Source organism: Lissotriton helveticus, chromosome 2_1, assembly GCF_964261635.1.
Source record: "Lissotriton helveticus chromosome 2_1, aLisHel1.1, whole genome shotgun sequence".
Classification (NCBI taxonomy): Eukaryota; Metazoa; Chordata; class Amphibia; order Caudata; family Salamandridae; genus Lissotriton; species Lissotriton helveticus.
The window spans coordinates 589899164-589923181 of record NC_136059.1 but is presented as its reverse complement, the minus strand read 5'-3'; the positions used below and the strand labels follow the sequence as shown (position 1 = coordinate 589923181).

Genomic DNA, 24018 nt, shown 5'->3' with positions numbered 1-24018 from the left:
ATTGAAGGCTTTCTTTGCCCTATGTTGGGTGTCCTTGAAGTCTGCCCTGAGTTTCCTTATTTCCTGCGCAGAGCCCACCCTTATGGCTTGGGACAATAGTCTAAAAGCTCCCCTACGTTCCCCGTTGTACCATTTTGCAGCATTGTAAGTGGGAGGGACCATAGGCATTTTTTATAGTTTTTATAAAATAGCTTTTCAGCTTAGTAAACAGGGACTCATGGACCTCTATAAGAGTAGTATGACTAACCTCACTGGAGTTAAGATTGGATAGGGCTACAAGAGATTCTTCGAGAGTAGACCTTATCTGTACCATGGCGCCCTCATCCTCCGATACCCGTGGCCATTTTACTCTTCGACAATCAAGGGTCATGACAACATCTGCCATGGCGATTTCCGAACCCGAGCTCGGCAGTGGGCAAACCTTTACCTCTAGTGCTAAAGACAAAGGGTCATGATCGCTCTCTGGTCTTTTTAAAACCTCCATATCATTTAGTCTCGACCACAATTCTAAATTAATAAGAATGTAGTCGATCCTGCTACTTCTTCTCCCGTTATTAAAAGTGGGATTACCATTACCATCAGATTTAGTTCTCCCACTGAGTGCCCGGAGCCCACCCTGAAGTGTCAAGCTTTTTAATTGGAGGATTGCCTCCGTCCATTTATTAATTGGGGGAAGCATTAAGGACGGAACACCCCTGCTCGCATCCTCTTCGCTAGTAAGGCTTGCATCCTCTATGCCGATCGGCTCAAACGTACAGTTGAAGTCCCCCACAATGACCCAGTTACTTGATCCTTCCATTGACTTGGTAAAGTGCTCTAAGATAGTGATAGTTGATGAGGCTTTTCCACCGGGCATACCTCTGCCATAGACGTTAATCAATATAAAACCAGGGTCATGATCAAAATTTATTTTAAGAGCCTGGATGTCTGGGTTGTCAATCCCCAAGTTGTTCTATCTGAAGACCAACCCGCTGTCTTATCCGAACCAATAGACCTCCAGAGGGACGTCTCTTGGGATTTGCAATAGCAGGTTTACCAAAGGCTAAATAACCTGGTCGAAAAAGGGTACTCAAGGACCAGGTCTCCTGCAGGGCAATGATATCATAAGACTCGATGAAAGTAGACCAGTCAGAGGAAGAAGTCTACGATAATAAGCCAGCAATATTCCACGATAACATGCTTAATAAGCTCCTGGCTATACCTTCCCCCTGATCAGTTAATATCGGAGCCTCCATATGCTCAGGCCCCTCAGTTGTAACCCTCTGAGAACTTAGTTATCCCAGCAGAGGGGGCAGATTGATTAGTTTGTGCCTCATTTACAGCAAGAAGTCTAAGAGGTATTTGACTTCACCCTGCCCGTCGAAGTCATCCGATGATACAAGGGAGCACCTTCATTCGAGGCCTGGCTCCGCGGTAGAGCCTACGCCTGAGCCGGCCTTGCGTCTCCCTGAATTTCCAGTAACCAGAGTACCCCCGCAGTTTCCAGTAGCCAGAGCACCCTTCCCAACTTCACAAATTTAATGAGGCCATGCGCCTCATATCTGGGAGGCCTATCCCCGCTGGCACGCCTCCGGGTCCCATGGATTTGGGAGGGTCCCCAACTGGTTCTCAGCTGGCAGTTCCAACCCCAGCTCCAGTATGGCCCCTTAGATCCACGGATGGATCCGAACAGGCACATGTTACCACCTCAACCTTGCCCGGGGCTGGTCCTAATGCCCACGCTCCCAGCGCAGCTGTCTTCATTCTCATGTCTGACTCCAACAAGGAGCAAGAGGGGCGGCGTCCTACACCGACTCCGGCGTGGTCTGGATTCTTATGGGCTGGGATGTTGGGGGAATTGGGAGGGGCCACTGGACCCTGAAGAATGCCAACTCCTAAAACCCAACATGGCGTTGTGTGAAGAATTGGCAGACACCAGTGGCCTGGACACCTCTGCAGATACTGGCATGGTCTCTTCTCCTACTGTGGCTATGGAGGAGGGAGTGTCTTTAGCTATGGTAGTGAGAAGGGCGGCAGAAGTCCTGGACCTTATCCTGTCCTCAGTGGCAGTCAAGATTAACATCTTGACAGAGGTGCTTCTGCCTGGAGCAACCCCTTCAGAACGGCTTCTCCCATTTAATGAAGCCCTTATGGTTGTCGTCCTTGGGACCTGGTCTACACCCTGCACAGGGGCTCCTGTCAACAGGACAATTGCCCGCCGCCACAGGGAATCCCAGTTTCCTCATGCAACATCCTACCCCAGAGGCAAGAAAATGTTTTCTTCAACCAGCCTGGCAATGTGGTCTGTTAATATTGCGTGCCTTTTGGGCCGTTACTCACGTGCTCGTTGGGATTTGGTTGTGCAGTTGCTGCCTATGGTCCAGAAAGCGCCCTCGGCCATACTCTCCCAACCTATTGCTGATGGGAGAGGCTTAGTTAAGTTAACAATCTGATGTGGGCTGGACACGACCAACTCACTAGGCAGAGGTGTTTCTTCATTAGTGGACGTACGACACCAAGCCTGGCTGAGGACGACTGGCTCCTCGGTGATGTCCAGGCTTTGCTCATGGACATACCCATTGATGGCTTCTGTCCCTTCAAAGACCAGGCAGACTCTGTGCTGGAGCACTCCAAGGATAGCAAAGCTGCTACCTGGTCTATGAGCCTTTCCATGGCCCCTTGACAACCCCAGGCCACCTTTCGCTCCAGTAATAGCTTGGGCTTCCAGCACCATCTCTATTCGTCCAGCCACCATGGCACACAAGCTTCCAAGCCCCTTCGTTGTCAAGGACGTGAAACACACAGACCCGTGGGTCAGGCAGCTAGAGGTCTGTCCAGTCCACCACTCCCCCTGCAGCCGCAATCTCCAACCCTCTTTAGTTTTCCCTCCGACCATCATAGGTGACCAGTGGGATGCAGGATAGACCAGCACCACTGGACGCTGATAACATCTGACAGCTAGGTTCTCCAAATTCTCTGAAGGGGTTATTCCCTCCCCTTCATGATTAACCCTCCACCCCTGTCACGCACTTGCGACAAGGTGACAGAGGACTATCTTTCCGTACTCTGCCAGGAAGTGGCAGCTCTCTTGGCCAAAGGAGCCATTGAGAGGGTGCCAGCAGCAGAAGTAGGTCGTGGTTGCTATTCCTGCTATTTTCTGTTGCCCGAAAAGGACAGAGGCCTATGTCTTATCTTAGACCTGCCCTCTCTCAATGTCTTAATAAAAAGGAGATATTCAAAATGCTCCCACTCTGTTAAGTCCCGTCGGCCATGGAACTAGCCATGGGAGACTGGATGGTAGCATTGAACTTGTATGACGCATGCTATCACATTCCTTTCCTGCCTGCCCACAGACGTTGCCTGCAGTTCACAGTAGACAAAATAGGCACAGGCACGAGCACAGGAAGGTGGAGGACGCCGTGCAGTTCAGCTATCTCTGACAGAGTGGACCGCTAATGTGATAAAAAAGCCCCACAAAGAAAAAGATATAAGGAGATAAAATAAACTCAAGATGTATTCATTCTAACCATACAGAGTTAATGGTGGATGAAATTATCAGAAGGTAGCTCCCAGAGGCGTCCTCCATCACTCTCACAAAACCAAGAGGAAAGCGGACCGGACTGAAGCGTGTCCCCAATCTTTACCAAAACAAGTGACGCTCAACCAAAGACACTTGTACAAGAAATAAATGATAAGGAAAGACAGCGAGCACAAGAAGAAACGTGTTCAATTTGAAATATAAGAAAGATCACCAGGATGTTCGCACCTGGAGTAGAATAACTGATTCGTGAACGAGTCCTTGAAGAAGGTGCAAAACAAAGAGGCACCGAAACGCTGCGTCGACACTTTTTCGTTCCTATGTCCCAGTAATTTTTAACTAAAACGATTGCATAATTGACAGTATGATGTTTTAATAATTGTTTTTTAAAATGATGAATGTTTTTTTGTGTTTGTAAAAACCTAGAATAAATTTGTAATTTTGTACAGGTTGTGACTTATGATAAACTGTTTGCATTATGTTTTTAAATAAATAATTGATCAAGATTTTTATACAAAAACACTATTGTTTCATGTTTTTGCTGATACTTGTGGGCACCATTTTCATTGAAGTGTAAATTTGGTAACTACTGTAACACTACAAACCCCCTTGCTTCTCTGGGGAATACCCCATGACCAATTAAAGATTTGATATATAGTGAATCCAGGAGAAGGAACTCTGAATTTTTGCTGCTGTTGCTGCTGCTGCTGCTGCTGCTGCAGTTCACAGTAGGTCATGAGCATTTACAGTTCACCATGCTCCACTTTGGCCTCACCAGCGCCCCTTAGGTGCTCACCAAGGGGATGGTGGTGGTAGCACTCATCGGAGAAGATCAGGGGTGCCAATCTTCCCCTATCTCGATGACCGGCAGTTCAAGGCAGGCACATCCCAGGCAGTTGCATCCCACTTCCAGACGGCTCCAGTGTCTTCCGAGCACCAGCACCTTCCGACAGGTAAGCCACTGGCACCACAGCCCCCCACTCGGTGGCCTCATGCTCTGTGATACTAGGGTTTTTTTCTAGAGACCATATCCCTCTCCATTGTCCTCCTACAGGCGCACCCGCCTGCAGTCCTGCTTGCTCCCCGTGGATAACTCCGATCCAGCATTCTGTCAGGGTAAGATTTTGTATGCGCTTGTCTTATTCTCTTACTCGATTTGACCCTGCTCCCTCCCGTCCTCATGCCTCCGCCACTCCTTACAGATCCCACACCATACGCCTCAACCAGGCGCCCGAGCCCGCGACTCTGGCAGACACTGGACCGCCACACTTTCATTCCTTGGGGTAAGTCTCCCTCCTTCTTTTTCTGACCCCCCGGAGGCTGCCATCACTCTCCTGACTTCCTCATTCACCTCTTTGTTTCTCCAGTGGCCCGCCCGTATACCCGCCCCCAATCTACAGCGTTACCAAGCGTCTGTTCTGGCCAACCGGCTAGATCCTTCAATTGGGCATCCATAAATCTGGGGTAAGTCAACTGATTCCTCCGGTCACTAATACCTACTTGTTGAGACTAGTGCCATAACCCACTTCCTTCTCTTCCACAATGAACCCGCTCCCACGCGTCGTATGGCACCCTGCCCCGGCTTTACCGCACTACACCACGGCCTGATTCACTAATTTGGCCCGGTTAGAGTTTTTTCTCCTCTTGCCTTTGCTCACCCAATAGGTGGTTTTGAATTTTTCAACATTGTTGTGATTAGCTCCTCTGCAGCAGCTGCCTCCCGGCGCCCACCACATACCGGTGACCTTTTAGAGAGCACCTTTCACCTTACCTGCAGCATAGTGCCTCCATTACGCATCCTTAGACCGGGTTGGAATTATCACCGGTTTTCAGGTGAGCCCTTATTCATGTCTCTAACCTGTGACCTAGCATCCATACTCTTTGTCCTTCCACAGGCACTCACCCTTATACCTGTCCGCATATTTCTCTCTCACGCAGGGACCGCCTTACTTCATCTCTATACACGCCATACAGGTAATGGCTGTACTCGGATATAGGCCTTGATTGACAACTCTTTACTTCCTTTTTGCTCCCCCATAGAACCCCATTGCCTGCCAACTACCACCCCTTTTACTCTTCGCCTATGAGACCCAGATCTTTCTACCTAAATGCTTTTGTTCTCTTCCCGTCATGTTATGCGACATTTGTCCACAACGATTTCAACTCCTTTTCAGACATGTTTTTACCCAGTGTTGTGTTATGTCTTACATGAGTTAGTATGGTATATTTGGGACCTTTTACTGTCCTCCCTGTAGGACCACTGACTCTGCTCTAATCACTCAAGGTCACGTGTGTCCCCACTATTGTATGATGTCACACCAAACTCTGTATTGTTTTTCTCACGCTTTTTCATGATGATTATTCCATGACACCGGCACACCCACTGAAGTCGCATTCTTTCGCACCTTGCTCCAGGATTGTGTTCGTACTCTCCATGGGCACTTTAGGATGATCCCCTCTTCCCTTGCTCCCCTCAGACGCCATCGACTAGGGATACAATGTGTTATTCCCTTCATCCCCTCATCCTTTGTCTTGTATCCTTACCCAGCCCTGAAGAGTCACAGAACCAATGCCTGTGACGAAACATGTGTCGGCTGGCCATTTGTATAATATTCAGTCGTAGCGTCATTAAATAAACTTTTGAACTCTGAACTGGTGTCTGAGCTTTATTGACTCTATCAATATTGTGATATCCTCACTACGTGTGCCCGGGACTGTGCTCATTTTGCAGTGTGGACTCAGAGTGGTCCATATAACTCCCAGGGGTTATTGGGTATTCCCCCGACCTGGAAGCACCGTACATACCTAGGTTCATTGCGGACAGCGCGCACATCAGGCTGAGCATCAGTCTTCCTGCCCTCACTAAAAACCCTACCCCTAGCCTTCACCTCGATCCACGTAGGCCAATCCACCACTTTGCCTACCTTTTGCACTCCACATCATCCCTCTAAAGAATAAAAGAGACTCCACCGACTGGATTGAAAAAGAGCATTGTCGTTCTTCCTTGACAGCACAAAACAGTTCCAGATAGACTATCAGCTCTTCGTGGGGTATATCTGGGCCAAGGGAAAGCTGTGCTGAAATGGACCATCTCCTGATGGATCTTTGCTCTTCATTACAATTTGCTACACATTGGACAAGAAGCAACTCCAGAGGGTTTGCAATGCTCATTCCGCCAGAGCAAAGGCTGCGAAGTTAGCATGTGGAGTCCCGGTCCTGAACATGTGCCAGGCAGGAATGTGGGCATCTCTGCACACGTTTACCAAGCACAATTTCATGGACAGAATGGTCTGTAGGGACGGGCCCTTTGCCTGTTCGGTTATGCAGGACTGTTTGGCATGAAATTGTTTTGCAGACCCACCTCCAGGGAGGTATTGCTAGGGTATCTATTCTAAGGTAAGGAATCTGCAGCTAGAAGTCTCTATCTGATGAACAAGTTAGTTACCTTTGGTAACGCCTTATCTGGTAGAGGCTCTATCTAGCTGCAGACTACTTACTGACCCACCCATCCTCCCCACTCTCGGAACCAATTTCTAGGGTCAGGGCTGATCCCCTTTGAGGTCCTAGTTTTACACAGCTATGGGCCGTGTTCTTCATGGCTACAAGCTCCTGGCATGAAACGTTGCAAAAAGTAACTAACGTCAGCATGTTGGGGTGGTGCCTTTATTGGCACCACGCACATCACTCCCAGTGTGGGCAATGCCGACCATGCAACATGGAGCTAAACGACGCCACCTACCGGTGCGCTGGGGTACCGCCCATGAAAAATCTCCGTATCTATTCTAATGCCTGGGGGTATTTCTATGGTAAGGAATCTGCAGCTATATATCGCTACTTGATAAGGCGTTACCCAAGGTGATTAAGTTGTTCTTTAGCACAGCTTTTCTTTATCGTCTGTTATAACAAAGTCTTTATTTAATACTAAGATCTATATATTCACAATGAAAAACACTCCCAACCTCCAGTCCCTGGCATATGGAAATACTTAATTGTCAGTGGTTAGTCAGTCCCGCTGTGCATGCGGGAGCCTGTTGATTTTTCTCTATTTACTAACACCCACCTTACTCAACCTTAACTAGTTCTGACTACTAAGGATAGACTGCAAAAATCATTAATAACATTTTTCTGGTGGGATTGTTTGAAGGTGAGCGTTGCTCAACTCAGGAAGATAATCCATGCAGTTAGCATGTGCATGGTTCTTTACGTTCTTGCTTGTGAACTGGTTTCCAGACTCACTCCTTGCTGCTGTGCTGAGTTGGTAGTAAAAGGCTTAACCACTGGTTTTAGAGTACTGAGTTTAAAGATGGATTGCTTTTTAAAAATAAAAACATTTGTATGTATTGTATTACATAAGCTCTGTCTGTGTCATCTCACTCTGTCTATTGTTTTTCCTTCATTCCAGTTGCACAATGCTCAGCCAGAACAATATGAATCGCCAGACAAAGATTTTATGATTGTTGCTCTTGACCTACTTAGTGGCCTGGCAGAAGGCCTTGGAGGCAACATCGAACAACTCGTAGCACGTAGCAACATTCTTACATTAATGTACCAATGCATGCAGGTGAGAACTGCCAGTGGGGAAAAAAATAACCTGGGAATAATGATACTCCGAATAGACCGTAACGTATTTTCCTTTTTTCATAGGATAAAATGCCAGAGGTACGACAGAGTTCTTTTGCATTGTTAGGTGACCTAACAAAAGCATGCTTTCTGCATGTCAAGCCTTGTATTGGTATGTACATTGTAATTCATGTCCTACTACATTTTCTTACAAACACTGACTAAATCGGGTGTGGAAATATTGAAGCATTGTTTAATTTTCAACGATCTTTGACAGCTACCAGTGCAAAAATCTGTTTTACTTGATTTTATGTTGGTTCCTCTACCTTATTGATAAATTAGGTCTTTGAGTTGCAAACCTGTTGCTGGTCTCAGTGCGTTATGAGTGTAAATGGGCAATTAGCGTGAACTTTTTTTGCTGAAGTCTTATAAAATAACCAATGAGAGAACTGCAGCCCTTAATGAAACCCGAAATTGTAGAAAATAGTGTGCAGTGAGCAAGCCAAAGCGGCTCAGGAGAGAAATGCTCTTCGACCAATAAATTGGTTCCAGCGGCAAAGCTGCAACCATGGAATGGACCCATATCAGAGAGTCTTTTCTGAGGAGAGATAGTAGCCTGAGTGCTGAGATAATTGGAAAAAGACAGAGACCTTATATGCGCTCCAAAACTGTAAACCCATGCCTCCTTGACTAAACAGAGGTTGTATTAGAGAGAAGACCCTAAACGAATGCAGAACAGAATGAGCGAATTCATCAAAAACGGGTGGGAAATGGTTCGACTGATGAAAGGGAAGAGAAGGGAGCAAGAGAAAGTAGAAGGTCACAGTGGGTTTTAGTTGGATTTGAAGTTTAAAATGTGTGTAACCAGTTGAGGCACAGTGTAACTGCCGCAGTTTATAGTGGGAAAATGGTAGATGTAGGCAAATGATTATACACCTTAAAAGTATTTAAAACATCTCTTTCTGTAAAAGTTTTTTCTGACACTAGAGAATTACAAAACCTCAAGTATCTAATAGAGAAAGTTACTGCATCACAAATGCAGATTGCTAGTGACTTTTACTAGACATAATTGTGTTCTTGTCAATAAGCGGTCAGGGATGTATGAAATGTGAAGTTAAGAAGTACATTTGTTTAATTGTTTGTGATATGGTTCTCCCTTTACAATCTGCATTGTGTGTCCTTGTAGAAATCAAATGCACAAAAGGTGCCTTTTCCCATCATGCATCAGCACAGGAAATTACATCATAGCACCCTGCACTCCTCCCCCTCCCAGACCTGCTTAATGGTAGCTGCAACCCTGATGCCCAGCAGGCACGCCAAAGATGCAACAAAGGCGAACCCGTGTGTGCTGACCTCGCCCAGCGCCAGAAACCCTGGTCCAATCATCAGCCGGCGATACTCCACAGAACTCCTTAGGTCACTAGATCCCGGACACCGTTCCCCCAACTGCTGCCATGTGGTGCCTCACATCAATGTAGGTGCTTTCACCTGCACCTACTGCCGGTTCTTTAGCAGCCACACATCCGTACAAAAACTAACAATGCCCTCAACACCAATTCTCAACATACACACCACACAAACACCAACAAAGCCTACACCCCCACCCTATGCCACAACAAACCCAATACATGGTTCTTAACACATGATCACTCAGCAAACACCCAAACGAAATATGAGACCTGCTGAGTAGTGACATGCCTGACAAACTCTTTATCGCATAGTACTGGCTCATTCCCTCATTGTCTTCCGACATTCCCACAGCAATACCAAAGTTCTACAAGATTGCTCAAGAGGACCGCCTTCACAAGCCCAGAGGAGGTCTCGCTATCATTTACAAGGAATCCATCAAATGCACAACATCCATTGAGAATTCCACCCCATTCATGGAAAACCTGCACTTCAAACAGTAAATCTCTGACAACTTCACCCTGACCTGAACCCTCGCCTACTGACCACTTGAACAATGAGCCACCTTTACCCACCTCATTACCATCTTCTCACTCCGCTAACCATAGACTTCAGAGCCTGCATTGTCCACAGTGACCTCAACTTTCATGTGGAAGACCGCAACAACCCCTGCTCCACAACACTACTCGAAAGCTTGAGCAACAAAGGGCTCACCCAGCTCGTCCCAGAACCAACACACACCGCTCGGACACACATTGGACCCCATCTTCATCACAAGCGACAGTCTTAAATATAACTCCATCTCACTGCTCATATGAACCGACTTCTCCATCATCCACTTTGAAATCAACACACCTCAAGTCAACACCCCTAACGGGTTCAGATTTCCAAGCCACAGCTGGGGCAACATCACAGAAGCAGACTGGCACAGCGCCTCACAGTCAACTTCAACAAGGACATCCACAACTAGATCACCAATAAAAAAGCACTAGTGAGCTGCATCAGAGGAAGCTCCAACGGCTGCAAGGAGATCTTCTCAATCATTGAGGATTTCATCTTGCCCTCAACTACTGTCACCAACATCTCTGCCTCCCATCAACTCTGCCACAACCTATCCAACTTCTTCTACAGTAAAATCTCAAATAACTACAGCAACTTCGCACACCAACCCAACTCCAAGGAACTTGTTGCTAACCTCCCCACCACCAACCATGATGGCGAACCGACCAAATGAACAATCCTCGACAGAAATGACACGGCAGTAGTCATGCGGACAATCCACTCAGGGACCCCCAATGGACCCATGATACCACCACATCTACAACCTGGGAACATCACCAATTTCCACCACCCTGACCTACATCAACACCTCCATCATGCCTGCCACTTTACCAGTTGAATGGAATTTTGCTGAAATTAACACCCTCCTCTAGAAGCCTCCAGCCGACCTAAATCAAATGAGCAACTTCCTACCCATCTCCCTGCTTCCCTATCCAGCCAAAGTGATTCAGAAAGCCTTCAGCAAGCAACTCACAACCCACTTCCAACTTTACCATCTTCTAAACAACACTCAATCAGGATTCAGAAAGACCCACAGCACTAAAACAACACTCATTGTGGCCACCAATAACATTCAAATTATCTTGGACCGAGGAGAAGCAACAGCCTTCATCCTGCTCAACCTCTTTGTCGTCTGTGGCACTGTCTCCCATAGCACCCTCATCAGTGGACTCTGCGAAATTGGCATACAAGGATCCTCTCTCAAATGGATCGGTTCCTTCCTCACAGAGAGAACCCAAAGGGTCAGGCTGCCACCCCTTACGACGGATAAACCAAGAAATTGATATGCAGAGTACCACAAGGATCGTCCCTCAGCCTCACCCTTTTCAACTATACATGACCCCACTCGCTAACATCATCTGATCACAAGACTTTGTTGTCATCTACGCTGGCACCCATCTCATCCTCTCCCTGATAGACAAAACAAACGCCACCAGAACCATCTTCACCAACTACATGTCCTTGGTAGCAGACTGGATGCAAACCAAATACCTGCAGCTCAACTCCCACAAGACCGAAGAACTGATCTACGGCAAAAAGACCTCCCCATGGGACTCCACATGATGACCGTCTGAGCAAGGACCAACACCCATGGACCACGCAAGAAATCTAGGGGCCATCCTAGACGACAAGCTCAACATGAGTACTCAATTCGGTCAAAGTCAAGTCAGATAAAACTTTATCCGAACAATATTAACCATAAATTCACTCGTATGCACACTGAGATAAAAAAATTAAAACGTATACAATTCTTAGTAAAAAGGCAGATCCAATAAAACATATACCGCTCTCATACATGGGTTTCTGAGCCCTAATATGTATTAGCCATTAATTTAAAATGCAAAAGAAGTAACTATGATCAAAACTACTGCTCTTTTGTAGACCTTATTAAAGTGTATTCTATACAGTACTAACAGATAATTAAAAAAAGCCCAATGCCCAATAAAATGACATTTCTAGGATCGTCCTTCACCGTTAGACTCCAGTTAAAAAATTTGCAACCCCAAAGCATATCAAAGGTGAAGACAACATTTGTAAATATATTAGGGCTGGCCTTACTTGTGCAAAATTACAATGTTTTAAAAGTGGTCAAATATATTTTGGCCGGAGGTCATTATAAAATCCACAGTAAATCATGAAGTGTAAAAGATCTTGGTCCGATAAAACCTTGGGGACCGTAAGACACCAGTGGATACATTTAAACCTAGATCTGGTTAAAAGAAAACGATGATGTACACTTTTAATGTAAGACCAGTAAGGTTGTTCTAGGGTGCCAGGACTCAAAATGATATATTGTCGTATCGTGTTTTTTTTTTAGTTCGCCATTTTTCCTTTCCACCATCGTCTTGGCTAGAAATTGCCTTTTAATTACTTTCAAGTCACCAGGGTGCATCTGTCTAGGGTGTCTAAAAAGCTTGGGGACCCTATATTCACTAACTGCTGTGAGATGTAATGTAACCTAGCCAAGTCGCGTCCATGGCCCTGTCAAGCCTCACATAATCTTTTAAACAATTTGGTTCAGGTATGAGTGAGGCTAGACCATGTTTTTGACCACCAATACTAAAAAAGCCACTGCTATACGAACATCTATGTAACCCTGCCCTAGTTCATCATGCACTATAGAAGATGGGGCAGGATTCGAAAAATCCAAAATATGGTACTAGTCCTGCAGGACTAGTACCTATAAAAATCTCCTCAACCTAACTGCAACCTACTTGACCTCCGTCTCTGAAAGCGGAGCAAATGTGACTAGATAACAAGATTTAAAGTCAGCTTTTATTGCTCATTAACTTTGTGAGCAATAAAAATGCCTTTAAATCTTGTTATCTTGTCACATTTGCTTCATTTTCACAGACAGAGAACAAAAGTTAGTTTGTTTTCCTACTCGCCAGAAAGGGCGAGTAGGACCTAAAAACAGCTCGCCCTCGTTGAATTTAGTTTGCAAATGCGAGCGGTCGGGTGGATTTTTCGAGCCCTGTGGGGGTACAGATAAGTTTTGGCAGGTATTTATTTTCGACCACCTGCATATCGCCGACCTCCTAATAGCCTCCTACCTCGCTACCATATGTGGCCATTAGTATACATTTGTCATTATAAACCTTCAGTAGTGGCTGTAATGGTTTATTTCCCAATCTCCTGGCAATATCGATGGTCGCTTCTGCCAACCTAGACAATTTTGTTTTTAAGTGTTTGTTGAGCAGCCCTTTTTTGTAAAACAAAATACCTAAATAAGGAAATGTAGCAACATTTATTAGTCAGTTTTCCACCTTTGCATAAGAGCGTACGCTTGTCACCAGATGACATTATATCGGACTTTGAGAAATTACTCAAGTCAACACAGTGTTCACCTCCTGCTTACACATCCTACGCATGTTGCCACAAATCTTCAAATGGTTGAATCAGAACATCAGAGGGACTGTCGCTCAAGCACTAGTCACTGGGGCTGGTCTACCGCAACGCTCCCTTCGCCAGAATCTCCAAACAATCCCTACACAAACTCCAGACCTTCCAGAACACCACTCAGGAAGCTTCACTGGCTCTGCATTCACAAGTGCAGTCAATTCAAACTTTTCACTCACACATACAAAGCCCCACTTAAAACAGGAACAGAATACCTGAACAGCCTCATACACTTTCACCAACCCACCAGAAACCTATGTTCTGCCTCACTCGCACACATTCCCAGCGTCTGGAAAAGCAAAACTAGAGGTTGCTCATTCTCCTACACCACAACCAAGACATGGAACAACATCCCTCAGCACGTCATAGCCTCCTCCTCACTTGTTGAGTTCCACAAGAAGCTAAAGACCTAGCATTTCAAATAAGCACCTTAGGGACCACAAACCTACACACCTGCTCAAGCACCTGGATACCCTCTCAGGTGATTAGTGCGCTATACAAATCAATATAACATAATAAAAGGTGGTGATAGTGACGCTTGCAAATATTTGAATCGTAGGCAGTCACTCAGTGTAATATTTCATCAAATACTTTTTTGCCTACCATGCCACCTCAGATTAAAGTTATCTACGTGGTCATGAGTATGCCCATAGGTGGGTCCCGTGCTGACTGTGCCACTGGAACCAAGCTGCACCTGACTGAAGAGACCAAACAAGCCCGAAACTTGTCTTCCGTTGTTTGTGTTTAGGTTTGGAGAGAGACCTGGCTTGGTAGTTTAGGCTGGCCTATTCCTGTTGGAGCAGGATCAGTGCTGGTTAGCATATGGCTGGGTCTAATCTGAGGTGTCATAGTGGGCAAATGAATAATGGGTTGGAATTCTACCCCAAGTGATTGCCATCGGTTAGAATTTGCAAGCTTTCCTCTATCCCTTTTTGTGTGTTAAATGTCCTTGTAGTACACTTTGCATGCAATTTGTCTCCCACTGAACTAGAACCACAATGGGAGTGAACGTTGTTCTCTCCATAAATCAATATTTTGTGAATTAGAAAGTAAAAGGTGTTGTTGCACCACAGACTAAAGATTTAATCCCAAGCACAAGGAAATTTCTTAGCAGAGACTTTGAAACTTAGGTTATGGTGCCGATGAATTGTTCACAGATCCGAAACCCAAGAAAGAGTGCAGCGATACCAATTCATTGTATCAAAGGTGGACGAAATGGACTAGAAATTGTTGATCAGCCCCCTAATTCCCAAAAGTTGTCTTTTGGGTGCTGAGGAAACTTTCTAGTGACCAGGCTTCAGACCTTAAAATTGTAGAGTGGAAGGATCTACTAATGCTTTGAGTTCAAAGGTCTTTGACATCAAAAACATTAAGCATAAAGTTGAACAGTGAACTTTGATAATCCAAGCACTTTCCTTATTCCCTGATTTAGGACTGAGTGCCCTAGAGTGAGTACCGAAGTCCACTAATAAATCCATCAAATGTAGCACAGCCGTGTCATATCACTCTAGTGCACCAAAACAATTGTTTGTATGTCTAAATGGGCTGGTTTATTACCTTGAGGATGCCTGACTGCCATTTTTCCTGGCAAATATGAGAATCTAGGATTATCTGATATCTTTTTCATGATCATGAAAATGAAATATTCACAATTGTGTGATCATTTTTGGGATATATTTTTGACAGTGCACTTTTTTTTTTGATTGAAAAATGGGGACACCACACATAAATTCTTAATTTCCTTTGGTTTTTCTTAAGAACAGAAACCTATTTCTTTGATTAATTGACCAAACTTCTATGTAATGTCTTAAATACAAATGGTGAGACCTCCGTCTATATATAAGATTTGTGGTTGGATTGTGCCAAACTCTAGTTTAAAAGTTGTCAGTCGAGACCTCTGAAAATAGCTCTTGTTTATCAATATATTTCCTGACAATGTATGTTGATATTTAAGCTAAATACATTAGGGATGGGCCTGTTATCCAAGGTCTCTCTAAATGTTATACCTTGGAAAATTGCTTTTTATAGTAGAACACCACTTCTTAAAACAATTTTCTGTAGTAGAAAGTACCAACTGATCACTGTTTTTAAAAAGCTCTTTAATGGAGTTCTTAGAATTATTGATTTTATTGGAAATCATGGTAAATGTTAAATGTTTGGCAGGGAATGGGATGAGAATTCATACTATTCAAGGTTCTTTGCTTCGGCTTAGCCACAAGACTGTTAACACAGTGTTTTGCGTTAGTGGCCGTACCTGTAAGGTGAAATGTCATATATGGATATCCATGCCCGACTACTGCGTGGTGCACAAGCATTCCATTTCTGCAATTCCAGAAGCGTATAAACTGAGCTTTTCAGTTGCTTTTTCAGTTAGGATTCAAAGTCTGTTTGAAAAGTAATCTCTGATATCTGCCACAAAAAGACTTTCATGTAAGCAGAGACACTGCAAGTGTAATCGTAGCTTCCACTCAGAGATATTTGCATGTTTTGACAATATTGATCTTTATAAAAGTCCTCAGTCTCTGACAGTGAGGAAACCGAGAAAATTGCTAGGTAGAGTTGCATTGAGTATTTATCTGATACCAACTTCCTACCTTCACGAAACAAGTTCAGATGCGTCCTTCCAGTTAATGGGCACAGTCAGAAAGAGCCTGGAAGATCTGATGGTTGTCAGCGGCAGTGTTGCTAAGGAGTTAAGATGTTGCAAAACTCAGAGTATGATGATAGGCAGATCCTTTGCAGGAAAAGGTTCGCCTGAGGTCATTATGGCTGAGGATTTACACATCGGGGCAGTGACGGCTGGTGAATTCTCAAAATAGTGGGGCGCAAAGTCATAGTCCAAAATGCAAGTAGAAAATGACCATGGTGGGCAAGCTTGTCCACCTTACCTGCCCCCTCCACTCACCAATCTTTAGCGATTAGGGAAACTTTAACTTTTTTTTAAATAAATAATGGCCAAACAGTGTATTTCTATATTTTCCCTGTGAAACAACACACTTTCTAGTTTTGTCAAGCAAGTTTGAATTTCTCCAGTGGTGTGATCACCTGACTGTGAAATACTGCAGAGTGGAGAGAGTAAAATGGGACAGACATAGTAAATAGGTCAGCGAGTGACGGAGGAAAAGCACAGAGAAGAGACCGACAAAAATAGAATGAGACGTTCATAAGAGTACGAAAATCACAGGGAGACCAATCCAGACAATAGTATAAGAATAACACGGAATGGAGCACTGGAGAGTGACATATAGAGGATATAGAGATGGAACATAGGGCACATGAATGGCATAGATTAGAACACCTTGATACTAGAGAGGGTTGAGTCAGGTAAGAGGGCCATATGTCAAGGAGAAGAGAAAAGTGGCAGAAAACAGCGGGTGGAAATCTTGTGACATGAGAGACAACTGTAGAAAGGAAGAGAGGATGGGAAGTGAGAAATTGGAGCGAGTATATAGTAAGGAAAATGGTACATGGTTAAAGAAGAGAGCAGAATGCCACAGTAATATGTGGGAAAGAGCTAGTTAAAATAATGTATACGGTTTCAGAAGTGCTTTGGCGAGAGTACAGATGGGAGAATGAGAAGAAACAAAGGAAAACAAAACAACGATGTATGGGAGACACTGGGATAAGAAAAGCTTAGGAGAGAGTCAGTCAAGCCAATTGGAGACATTGTAGTGAGAAGGGTTGCAAGGGACCCGACGTGAGACTACTTAATCTAAGTACACCACACTAAATGGCCAAACCTAGTGCTGCTTCACTTCTCCAGCACTACATCTGCTCATAGTTTTTAGGTCTGGCCTACGCAGCGCACAAGCACTGCTTAGGAGGGACCTCTTGGAATCGCTCAGGACTTTTTGGGAAACTCGTTCATGTACTGCACTGTTCCCAATGAGCCCTCGTGCATGTGTGGCATTTACCTTGCGGGAGCGAGCAGCGGCGCCATCTGTTTGTAATTATCGCGCCTGCCGCTGCTCGCTCCTGCAAGGTAAACGTTGCGCCTCGCTTTAACTTTCGCGTCCGCGGGGCCGCGCTTGTCTAATTTGCCGCAGTGACATGTCTGTTTGTGTACTTGTGAGAGGCCTAAGAGAGAGGGGATTATTAATGTTACATCACTGTGACTTGGCCACATTTGTATGGTAAATGGAGACAGACTTATTTTCAAGAGTCCTTTATCAGTTACACACCCTCTACGCATCTAAAAGTTAAAAAGTAACATCTGTTTTATAATAATATAAATTCATACGCTTAATGAAATGAAGCGGCATGGGAGAGGGGGGGTTTAGGTTCTATACCAAACAGTGAATACGAGACCTCAAAATGTTACCCAATTCCTGCGTTTTTTGTTTTTTTACTTAGACTATTTCTTAAATGGGTCTACAAACGACCACAAACATCGTACCTTTGCCCTGAACATTACAGGAATATTGAATTCATGACAGGGCCGCCCAAATCCAGGGTGACATCCTGCGCAGAACATACCATAATTTCTGGTTCGTTGCTAAGTACTGCGCGATCGTGTCGTCATCACTGTGAGCCACTCTTTACTTTATCCTTTACGTGGCGTTAGAAAGGACTGGCGTCAGTCAGGCTTTAACGGTTGTTAGTCTTTTGGAAAAGTGTAATAATATATAATTCAGAGATAATGTGTTCGCTCCCTTCACTACAGACCTGCTGCACGGAGGACTCATTTATCAAGGGAATGACACCTTTCGCTAGCTCAGTTTCATGCTACAAGCCTCCCCCTCTACGGACTCGGTACGGTGTTCTGCAGCAAACCACGTGCTTTATTTAGTCTTTGCCATTTATGTCAAAAACTGAAGCTATTTATTTTAACTTTCTCTCTCTTTGGCTGACACAACGATCAATTAATGACTTGTCGACCTGTATTCTGAGAATTAGAGTAGGATAGGCGGTTTGTCGTGGCGATAAAACTAATAAACCAAGTGGGATTAGGCGTCTGGACACCCAATTTTCCTACAATCCTCGTCGTCTTTGTCTTAACAGAGTTTAGTCAAACCTTTGTTTTCTTCCCTTCTCTATAATATTAAACCCACCGTCTCTTTTAAAGAGATTACTACAATTACGAGGCCAATTACAGCCAAGAAAATACGTAAGAAACATACTGATTTCAATACTGACTTTTCCCTATTCCTGAGAAACACCATCCCGGGACAGAAGTTTTCAATTAGTATAATTTCCACTAGCTAAAGAGCATTGTGGGCTGTGTTGCTTCTAAAGTGGCTCTACCGGACTAAATGAGGGCCCAATCCCACCCAATACATCATTTACCGTTTGCTATATGCAGTCACTCTGTTTCTTAGGCTATCTCAACATTTGGTTTGGCCAATTGGCACCACATCAGACTCAGAGCTCAAGCAATGAAAATGAGGGAAACATATACATATTTGTGATTACCCCTATTTGAGCACCGAGAAACTCTAAAAAGACTTTAAATCTGAGGCAAAATAATTACAATAACATTATGAAAATATCACACATGGCAATTTAAAACCTTGACAGCTATGCACTTAAAGGCTTCTCTTTACCAACTGACGTTGAAACTATTCAAAATAACAATGTATAGTAGGTCGCTGCTTACTGTGTATCTTTCATGACTTGTCCATAGCCAATAGGTCTCACTTTTGGAACCTTATAAGTATTTGTAATACAGCACAATATCCTTGGTGCAATAACATCAACCGCTGCATGGCTAAACACTTCTAAGGTCCCAAAGGCGAGACCTATTGGCTATGCCAATGCTTGTTTACTTAGCTAGTTATTTCAGTATGAACATCTTTTCAAATCACTATCTCATAGCTGTAATTCCCAAACACTAACTATAAAAAATTTGGTGGGAGTAATATCAAAGGTTTTAGTACTATATTTTACTGTATGAGAAATTAAACGTAAGCAATAAGTGAGGCAACCCAAGCTAAATCTCATTATTGAAGTGATAGGGGAGATAGATGTAAACTCTATTCCACCTATTGTATTACCACACAACAAACAAACATGCCTTCCCTTCTCTTCAAAATGTATCTGTGGTATGTGCTGGAAAAGAAAGTGAGAACAGAACCGAAATGTCCACTGTCAGTCTAGTCGTATCGTTTAGAAGTTCCCTGGTTTTGGCTGAAGGTGAAAGATGTTACCTTTCATGTGCTTGGCAGCACATCTTTCATTTTCAAATTGAAAATAAACCACGATCGCTCATGCAGAGCAAGCTGCCTTGCCGATTCAGGTACACCAATGTCTGCACTACTGGATTTTCCATGCCAGAACTGTGGACCGAACTATGGTAGCAAGGTCATGCATTCAGAACAGGCCTTAAAAGATTTATGACTGGGCAGCAGGATCATGCCACTTCATGCAGGATTGTGTGTCGACCCTGCGAGTACTCCGATAGGGTGGGGCTTGCTGGGAAGATCGACGTGACATGCAGCCTCCGACCGGGCTGTGTAGGGAAACGCTCAGGGGTTGCATTATATCCATACGGAGGCGCTGGTGGCAATCCAGATCCACTTTCATTGCACTGAGGGCTGTGAAAAGGTAAGCTCAGCACCATGGCGTCATTTTTGAAGTGCCATACATACACACTGCTTTACTGTGCCTGTCTGTCTCTCAGGGAGAGAGAAGCCATTCACTGACAAAGATTTTTAAAATGCATGTTTAATCTGCATGCTGACATATTGTAAACTTTTACTTTGGGAAGCGAATTAGGGCAGGGGTGGAGCCCCCTAATGGAGAAATTTCCCCTGCATCATGGCAACCTTGTTCAAAAGCGGCTGCAAGTAAGGACTGGCAGGTCAGTCTGGGCTAACACCCTGATAGGGGATCAATCCTTGAGTGTCTCAGGCACACAGAGAACAGTGTTGGACCACTGTAACTCAGGCTGTGGAACTTGTGTGCAGTGAGGCTTTGTCCCACGGTGCTGCTCTGTGGGAGGTACTTGCGGTTTTTGGCTGCCTGCAAGAACAGGTTGCAGGCGGCGGGAACTGGGGGACCAATCTGGCCAAACCCAAAGGGGGGCTCAGCTTTGAGTGGTCTCTGGCCCTTGTGGGCACAGTTGGTCCACTTCTACTCTGGCTGTGGGCCTTGTGTGCAGTGTTGCTTTGTGGTGTTGGGTCACGGCAGTCCGAAGTTGTCGCTGTTCCTGCAGAAAGAGGCTGCAAGGTGGAGACTGAGGGGCATGTTTGGTGGATCCCAAGTGGGGTTCAACTCTTTAGGGTCTCTGTGCCTCAGGGGCATGGTTTGTTCACAGCAACTCAGGCTGGGGGGCTCGCGTGCAGTGATGCTTTGTCCGGTGGGGTCAGGCTATCAGAGGCTCTCGTCTGTCCTTTTTGTGCCTGCAGCATGCAGGGAAGTAGCTCCTCTGCTCCAAGGGAGTTATTGCTGGCAAGTTGAAGTCGTGGGTCGCTGCTCCACAGCTTTTGGAGGTGACGCCGCTTTCTGGGCAAACTGGGCCTGTGCAATTGTTTGGGACAGCAGGCAGTCTGGCAGGGTTGGTGCCAGGTCAGTTTTTGCTCCTTAGAGCTGATGGAGACTACTAGCCGCAGATTCCTTAACGTAGAATTATCCCCAGGCGTGAGACTGGATCCGGAAATTGTTTCTCTGCCACAGCATCCCTGCGCGCCGAGGGGCGGTACCACGTGACTCCGCCCTGACGTCGTCCGTGGGCGTGACGTCAGCAAGGTCACATAAGTCCCACCCGGCGCGCCAGCGTCAGTTTTTCTTTCTTTCCCGTGCAACGCGGATTCGGATCAGCTTCGGATGTCAGCTACGGACCCTCACCCGATATGTATGTGGTGTCTGGGTGAGCACCTTGACTCTACGGACTGCGAAGCTTGTCAGCACCTTAAACTGGAGTCCCGGCGGGAGCGCCGGATGAAATTGCTGTCGGCCCGCTTGTCCAGGTCGGTGTCGTCCCAGCGTCCGTCCCCTACCTCGGAGGCCAGGAACTGACAATTCCGTTTGCGGCATCGCCCGTTGCCATGGCCCCAAGGGCGTCGCTCGCCAGCTGGTAGGTCCTGTAGTTTGTCTCTGAGGTCTTGTCCTCGTTCGGCGGAGGGCGCGGGCTCCCCTCGGGCGTGCGCTCCGCCACTCACCACCCTATCCGCAGTTCCCCGGCGTCGGGGCGACTAGGGCCCAAATGACAGCCTATGCTGCGGCACTGCAGGCTTCTTTGGCCCCTCCTCCACCTCCTGAGACGTCCGGGGATCCCTTGCCTTGCGCGGGGCCTTCTGCGGAGTCGCCGGCGCCGAAGGTTTCGGCTTCATGTTGTAGGAGGGTGGTGACGTCGAGGGGTAGTCCTTCAGGGCTCCGCTCTTTGACCTGTGGCGTCCCTACCTTGCCGCACATCCCTATGGGGCTCCCTGTGGCGTTGCAGGAGGTTTCCGGGACTCCGGGCTTGTCCCCAAGTTGCACTCGGAGCAGGCGGCTGCCTCTCCAGATGCCAAGTTGGCATTGTTTTGGCGCCGGAGGCTTTCCTCCCTGGCGGTGCTGCGAGTGGAGGCCGGGGCCTGGGGTGCTTTCCCGATTCCCTCTCGGTCCTCCCCGCGGGCTGCTTCCCCGAGTAAGGTAGAGCCAGCGCCATTCTCCTAGGGAGCACGTGGTGGAAGAGGTCGACTCTGCGCTACCGATGCCACTCGGTCGGCGTCGAGTCGGCGCCTGTGGCGGATTCCACGGCGACTGCTGGTTTCTTCATGTCCAGAGACAGGGCGTTGCATTGTTGCCTTATCACCGGCATCTTCCAGGGAGGGCTCCTCGCCGTCCCTGCGGCCTAAGCCCTCGGGCCCTCTTTTCCGCAGTCTGTGGTTGGAACCTCCACCGGCTTCTCCACTCTCCCCGGGGGGCCCTCAGGTTCCCCCTCGTCTGAGGACCCCCACCATTTAGGGGCTGGCCGCTTCCCCCTGTAGCCGGACTTTGGGACGGACGGCAGCCGTCACCCACAGAGGAATTGCTTTCTCCCCGCGGCGCCCAACAGAGGCCCCGGTTGCCTTCGTTCTGGCTATTTCCACGGCCGCTGATATTTTGCGGATGGGTGAACCTGTCACCCCGTTCCCTACCTCTTGAAAGTCCTCCACCAGGGCTCTGGTGGACGGGAGCTGCTCCTTCCTTTTGAAGCTTCGCTCCACAATTCTCTTCTGGGGGCTTGGGGGCGTCCTGCCACGGGTGATCCGGTGCCTCAACCGCTCCTGCATCGCCACCACCCTGCTCCGCACGACCCAGTCTGCCTTTCCTTCCAACCTTCTATTAGAGGCTCTCTTCTGCGGACTGCCTTTCCGTCTTTGCTTCTGGTGTTGCTTCCTCCGTCTCTGGAGGCCCGGTGCTTGGATTCATGGGGGCGTAACGTCTTCGCTTCTTCTAGTGCTGCCTTGCGGGCGCTCAACACTCTGTGTGTGTTGGCTAGGGCTAGTCCCAACCTGTGGGATTCTTTGAAGTCACTTCTTTCTCATGTCTCCCATGAGGATGCCCGTGCTGATCTGCGGCACCATTGTTGGATGGTCGAGAGCTGGCTGCGTTTATTCTCCGTGCAGCCTTGGATAATGCCGATGCTCTCTGCTGTGCTATGGCCACTTCTGTGGCTCTCCGTCGCCATGCTTGGCTGCGCGATGCGGTTTTTCCTGAGAATATTGGGGAGCGTCTGGTTGACCTGCCCTTTGATGGGGTCCTTTTGTTTAACACTCCTGTGGAGTCTACCATTCAGTGCCTCCTTGCGGGGCTATGTCCTCCTCTCCCTCCGTAACCTAGCTTGTTGATCCTCCTGGGCTTGTTCTGAGGTGTTATCCCACCTGCTCCTGGGTTCTGGTGTTTTGAGTGACCCATTATTGTATATGAATTTAGGACCCTAGTGTAATTTTCCCGATTCATGCCTAATATATAGGTATAAATCACCCTATCCTTATATAGGCATAGAAATCATATCCATATTTAGACTTCGCCTATGCAGTCCAAATACGGCATGGCTACTTCTACTAGTTTTGAGAAACCACAACGATTTCTTGGAAAAACCCGCCTTCAGCTGTCAGGGACTTCCCCGAATAATAATTTATCCAAGAACTCATGGAGTTTTCACAGAACTGAGTCTCTGATGACGATATTATGTCCAACCTTACTTCAAACTAGGCACCTTCAAGGTATAAATATGCCCACACTTGCCCAGGCAAGGACACGGTGGTTTGGAGCAGTTCGACTATCTCCCTACACGACACAGCTCGCCGCAGCAAGTGCCGAAGGAAGCCGACCCTCCAGCAGACGCACTGAGAAAGACTCTGTCTTTTCTCTTGCCGAGAAATCCAGCTCCAGTGTTTCCAAACTACCCTTGTGGGTTGTTGGGAAATCGAGTCCTGAGAGAGAGATACCAGACCTCCTTCATTCTAAAACCAAGGTACGGAGCTGATTAGACCCTTAGAGATTTCTTGGATTAGATTCTTGGCAAAAGAATACTGAAACTAAGCTACACCTCACTTACTTCTTCCCTCGTACAAGACTTAGTTTAAGTACACCGGGGTAGGCGTATTTTAGAAGCACCAGTTGAGTACTTTTAGTCTTTATTTATTAATGTATGTATTCTATGTATT

General features: G+C 46.4%; 1 protein-coding gene across 2 annotated transcripts in view; it reads left to right on the top strand.

Moving 5' to 3' along the window:
• TNPO1 (transportin 1) overlaps window positions 1-24018 on the top strand; it is a 1741771-nt gene that overhangs the window by 1422128 nt on the left and 295625 nt on the right. For both annotated transcript variants that reach the window (XR_013607056.1, XM_078675276.1), the window contains exons 16-17: window positions 7920-8078; window positions 8162-8249. Coding sequence is in view for 1 of the 2 variants with exons in the window: in XM_078675276.1 (XP_078531402.1) it covers window positions 7920-8078; window positions 8162-8249 (247 nt within the window). In the remaining variant the exon portion in view is untranslated. The remainder of the gene's footprint in view (window positions 1-7919; window positions 8079-8161; window positions 8250-24018) is intronic.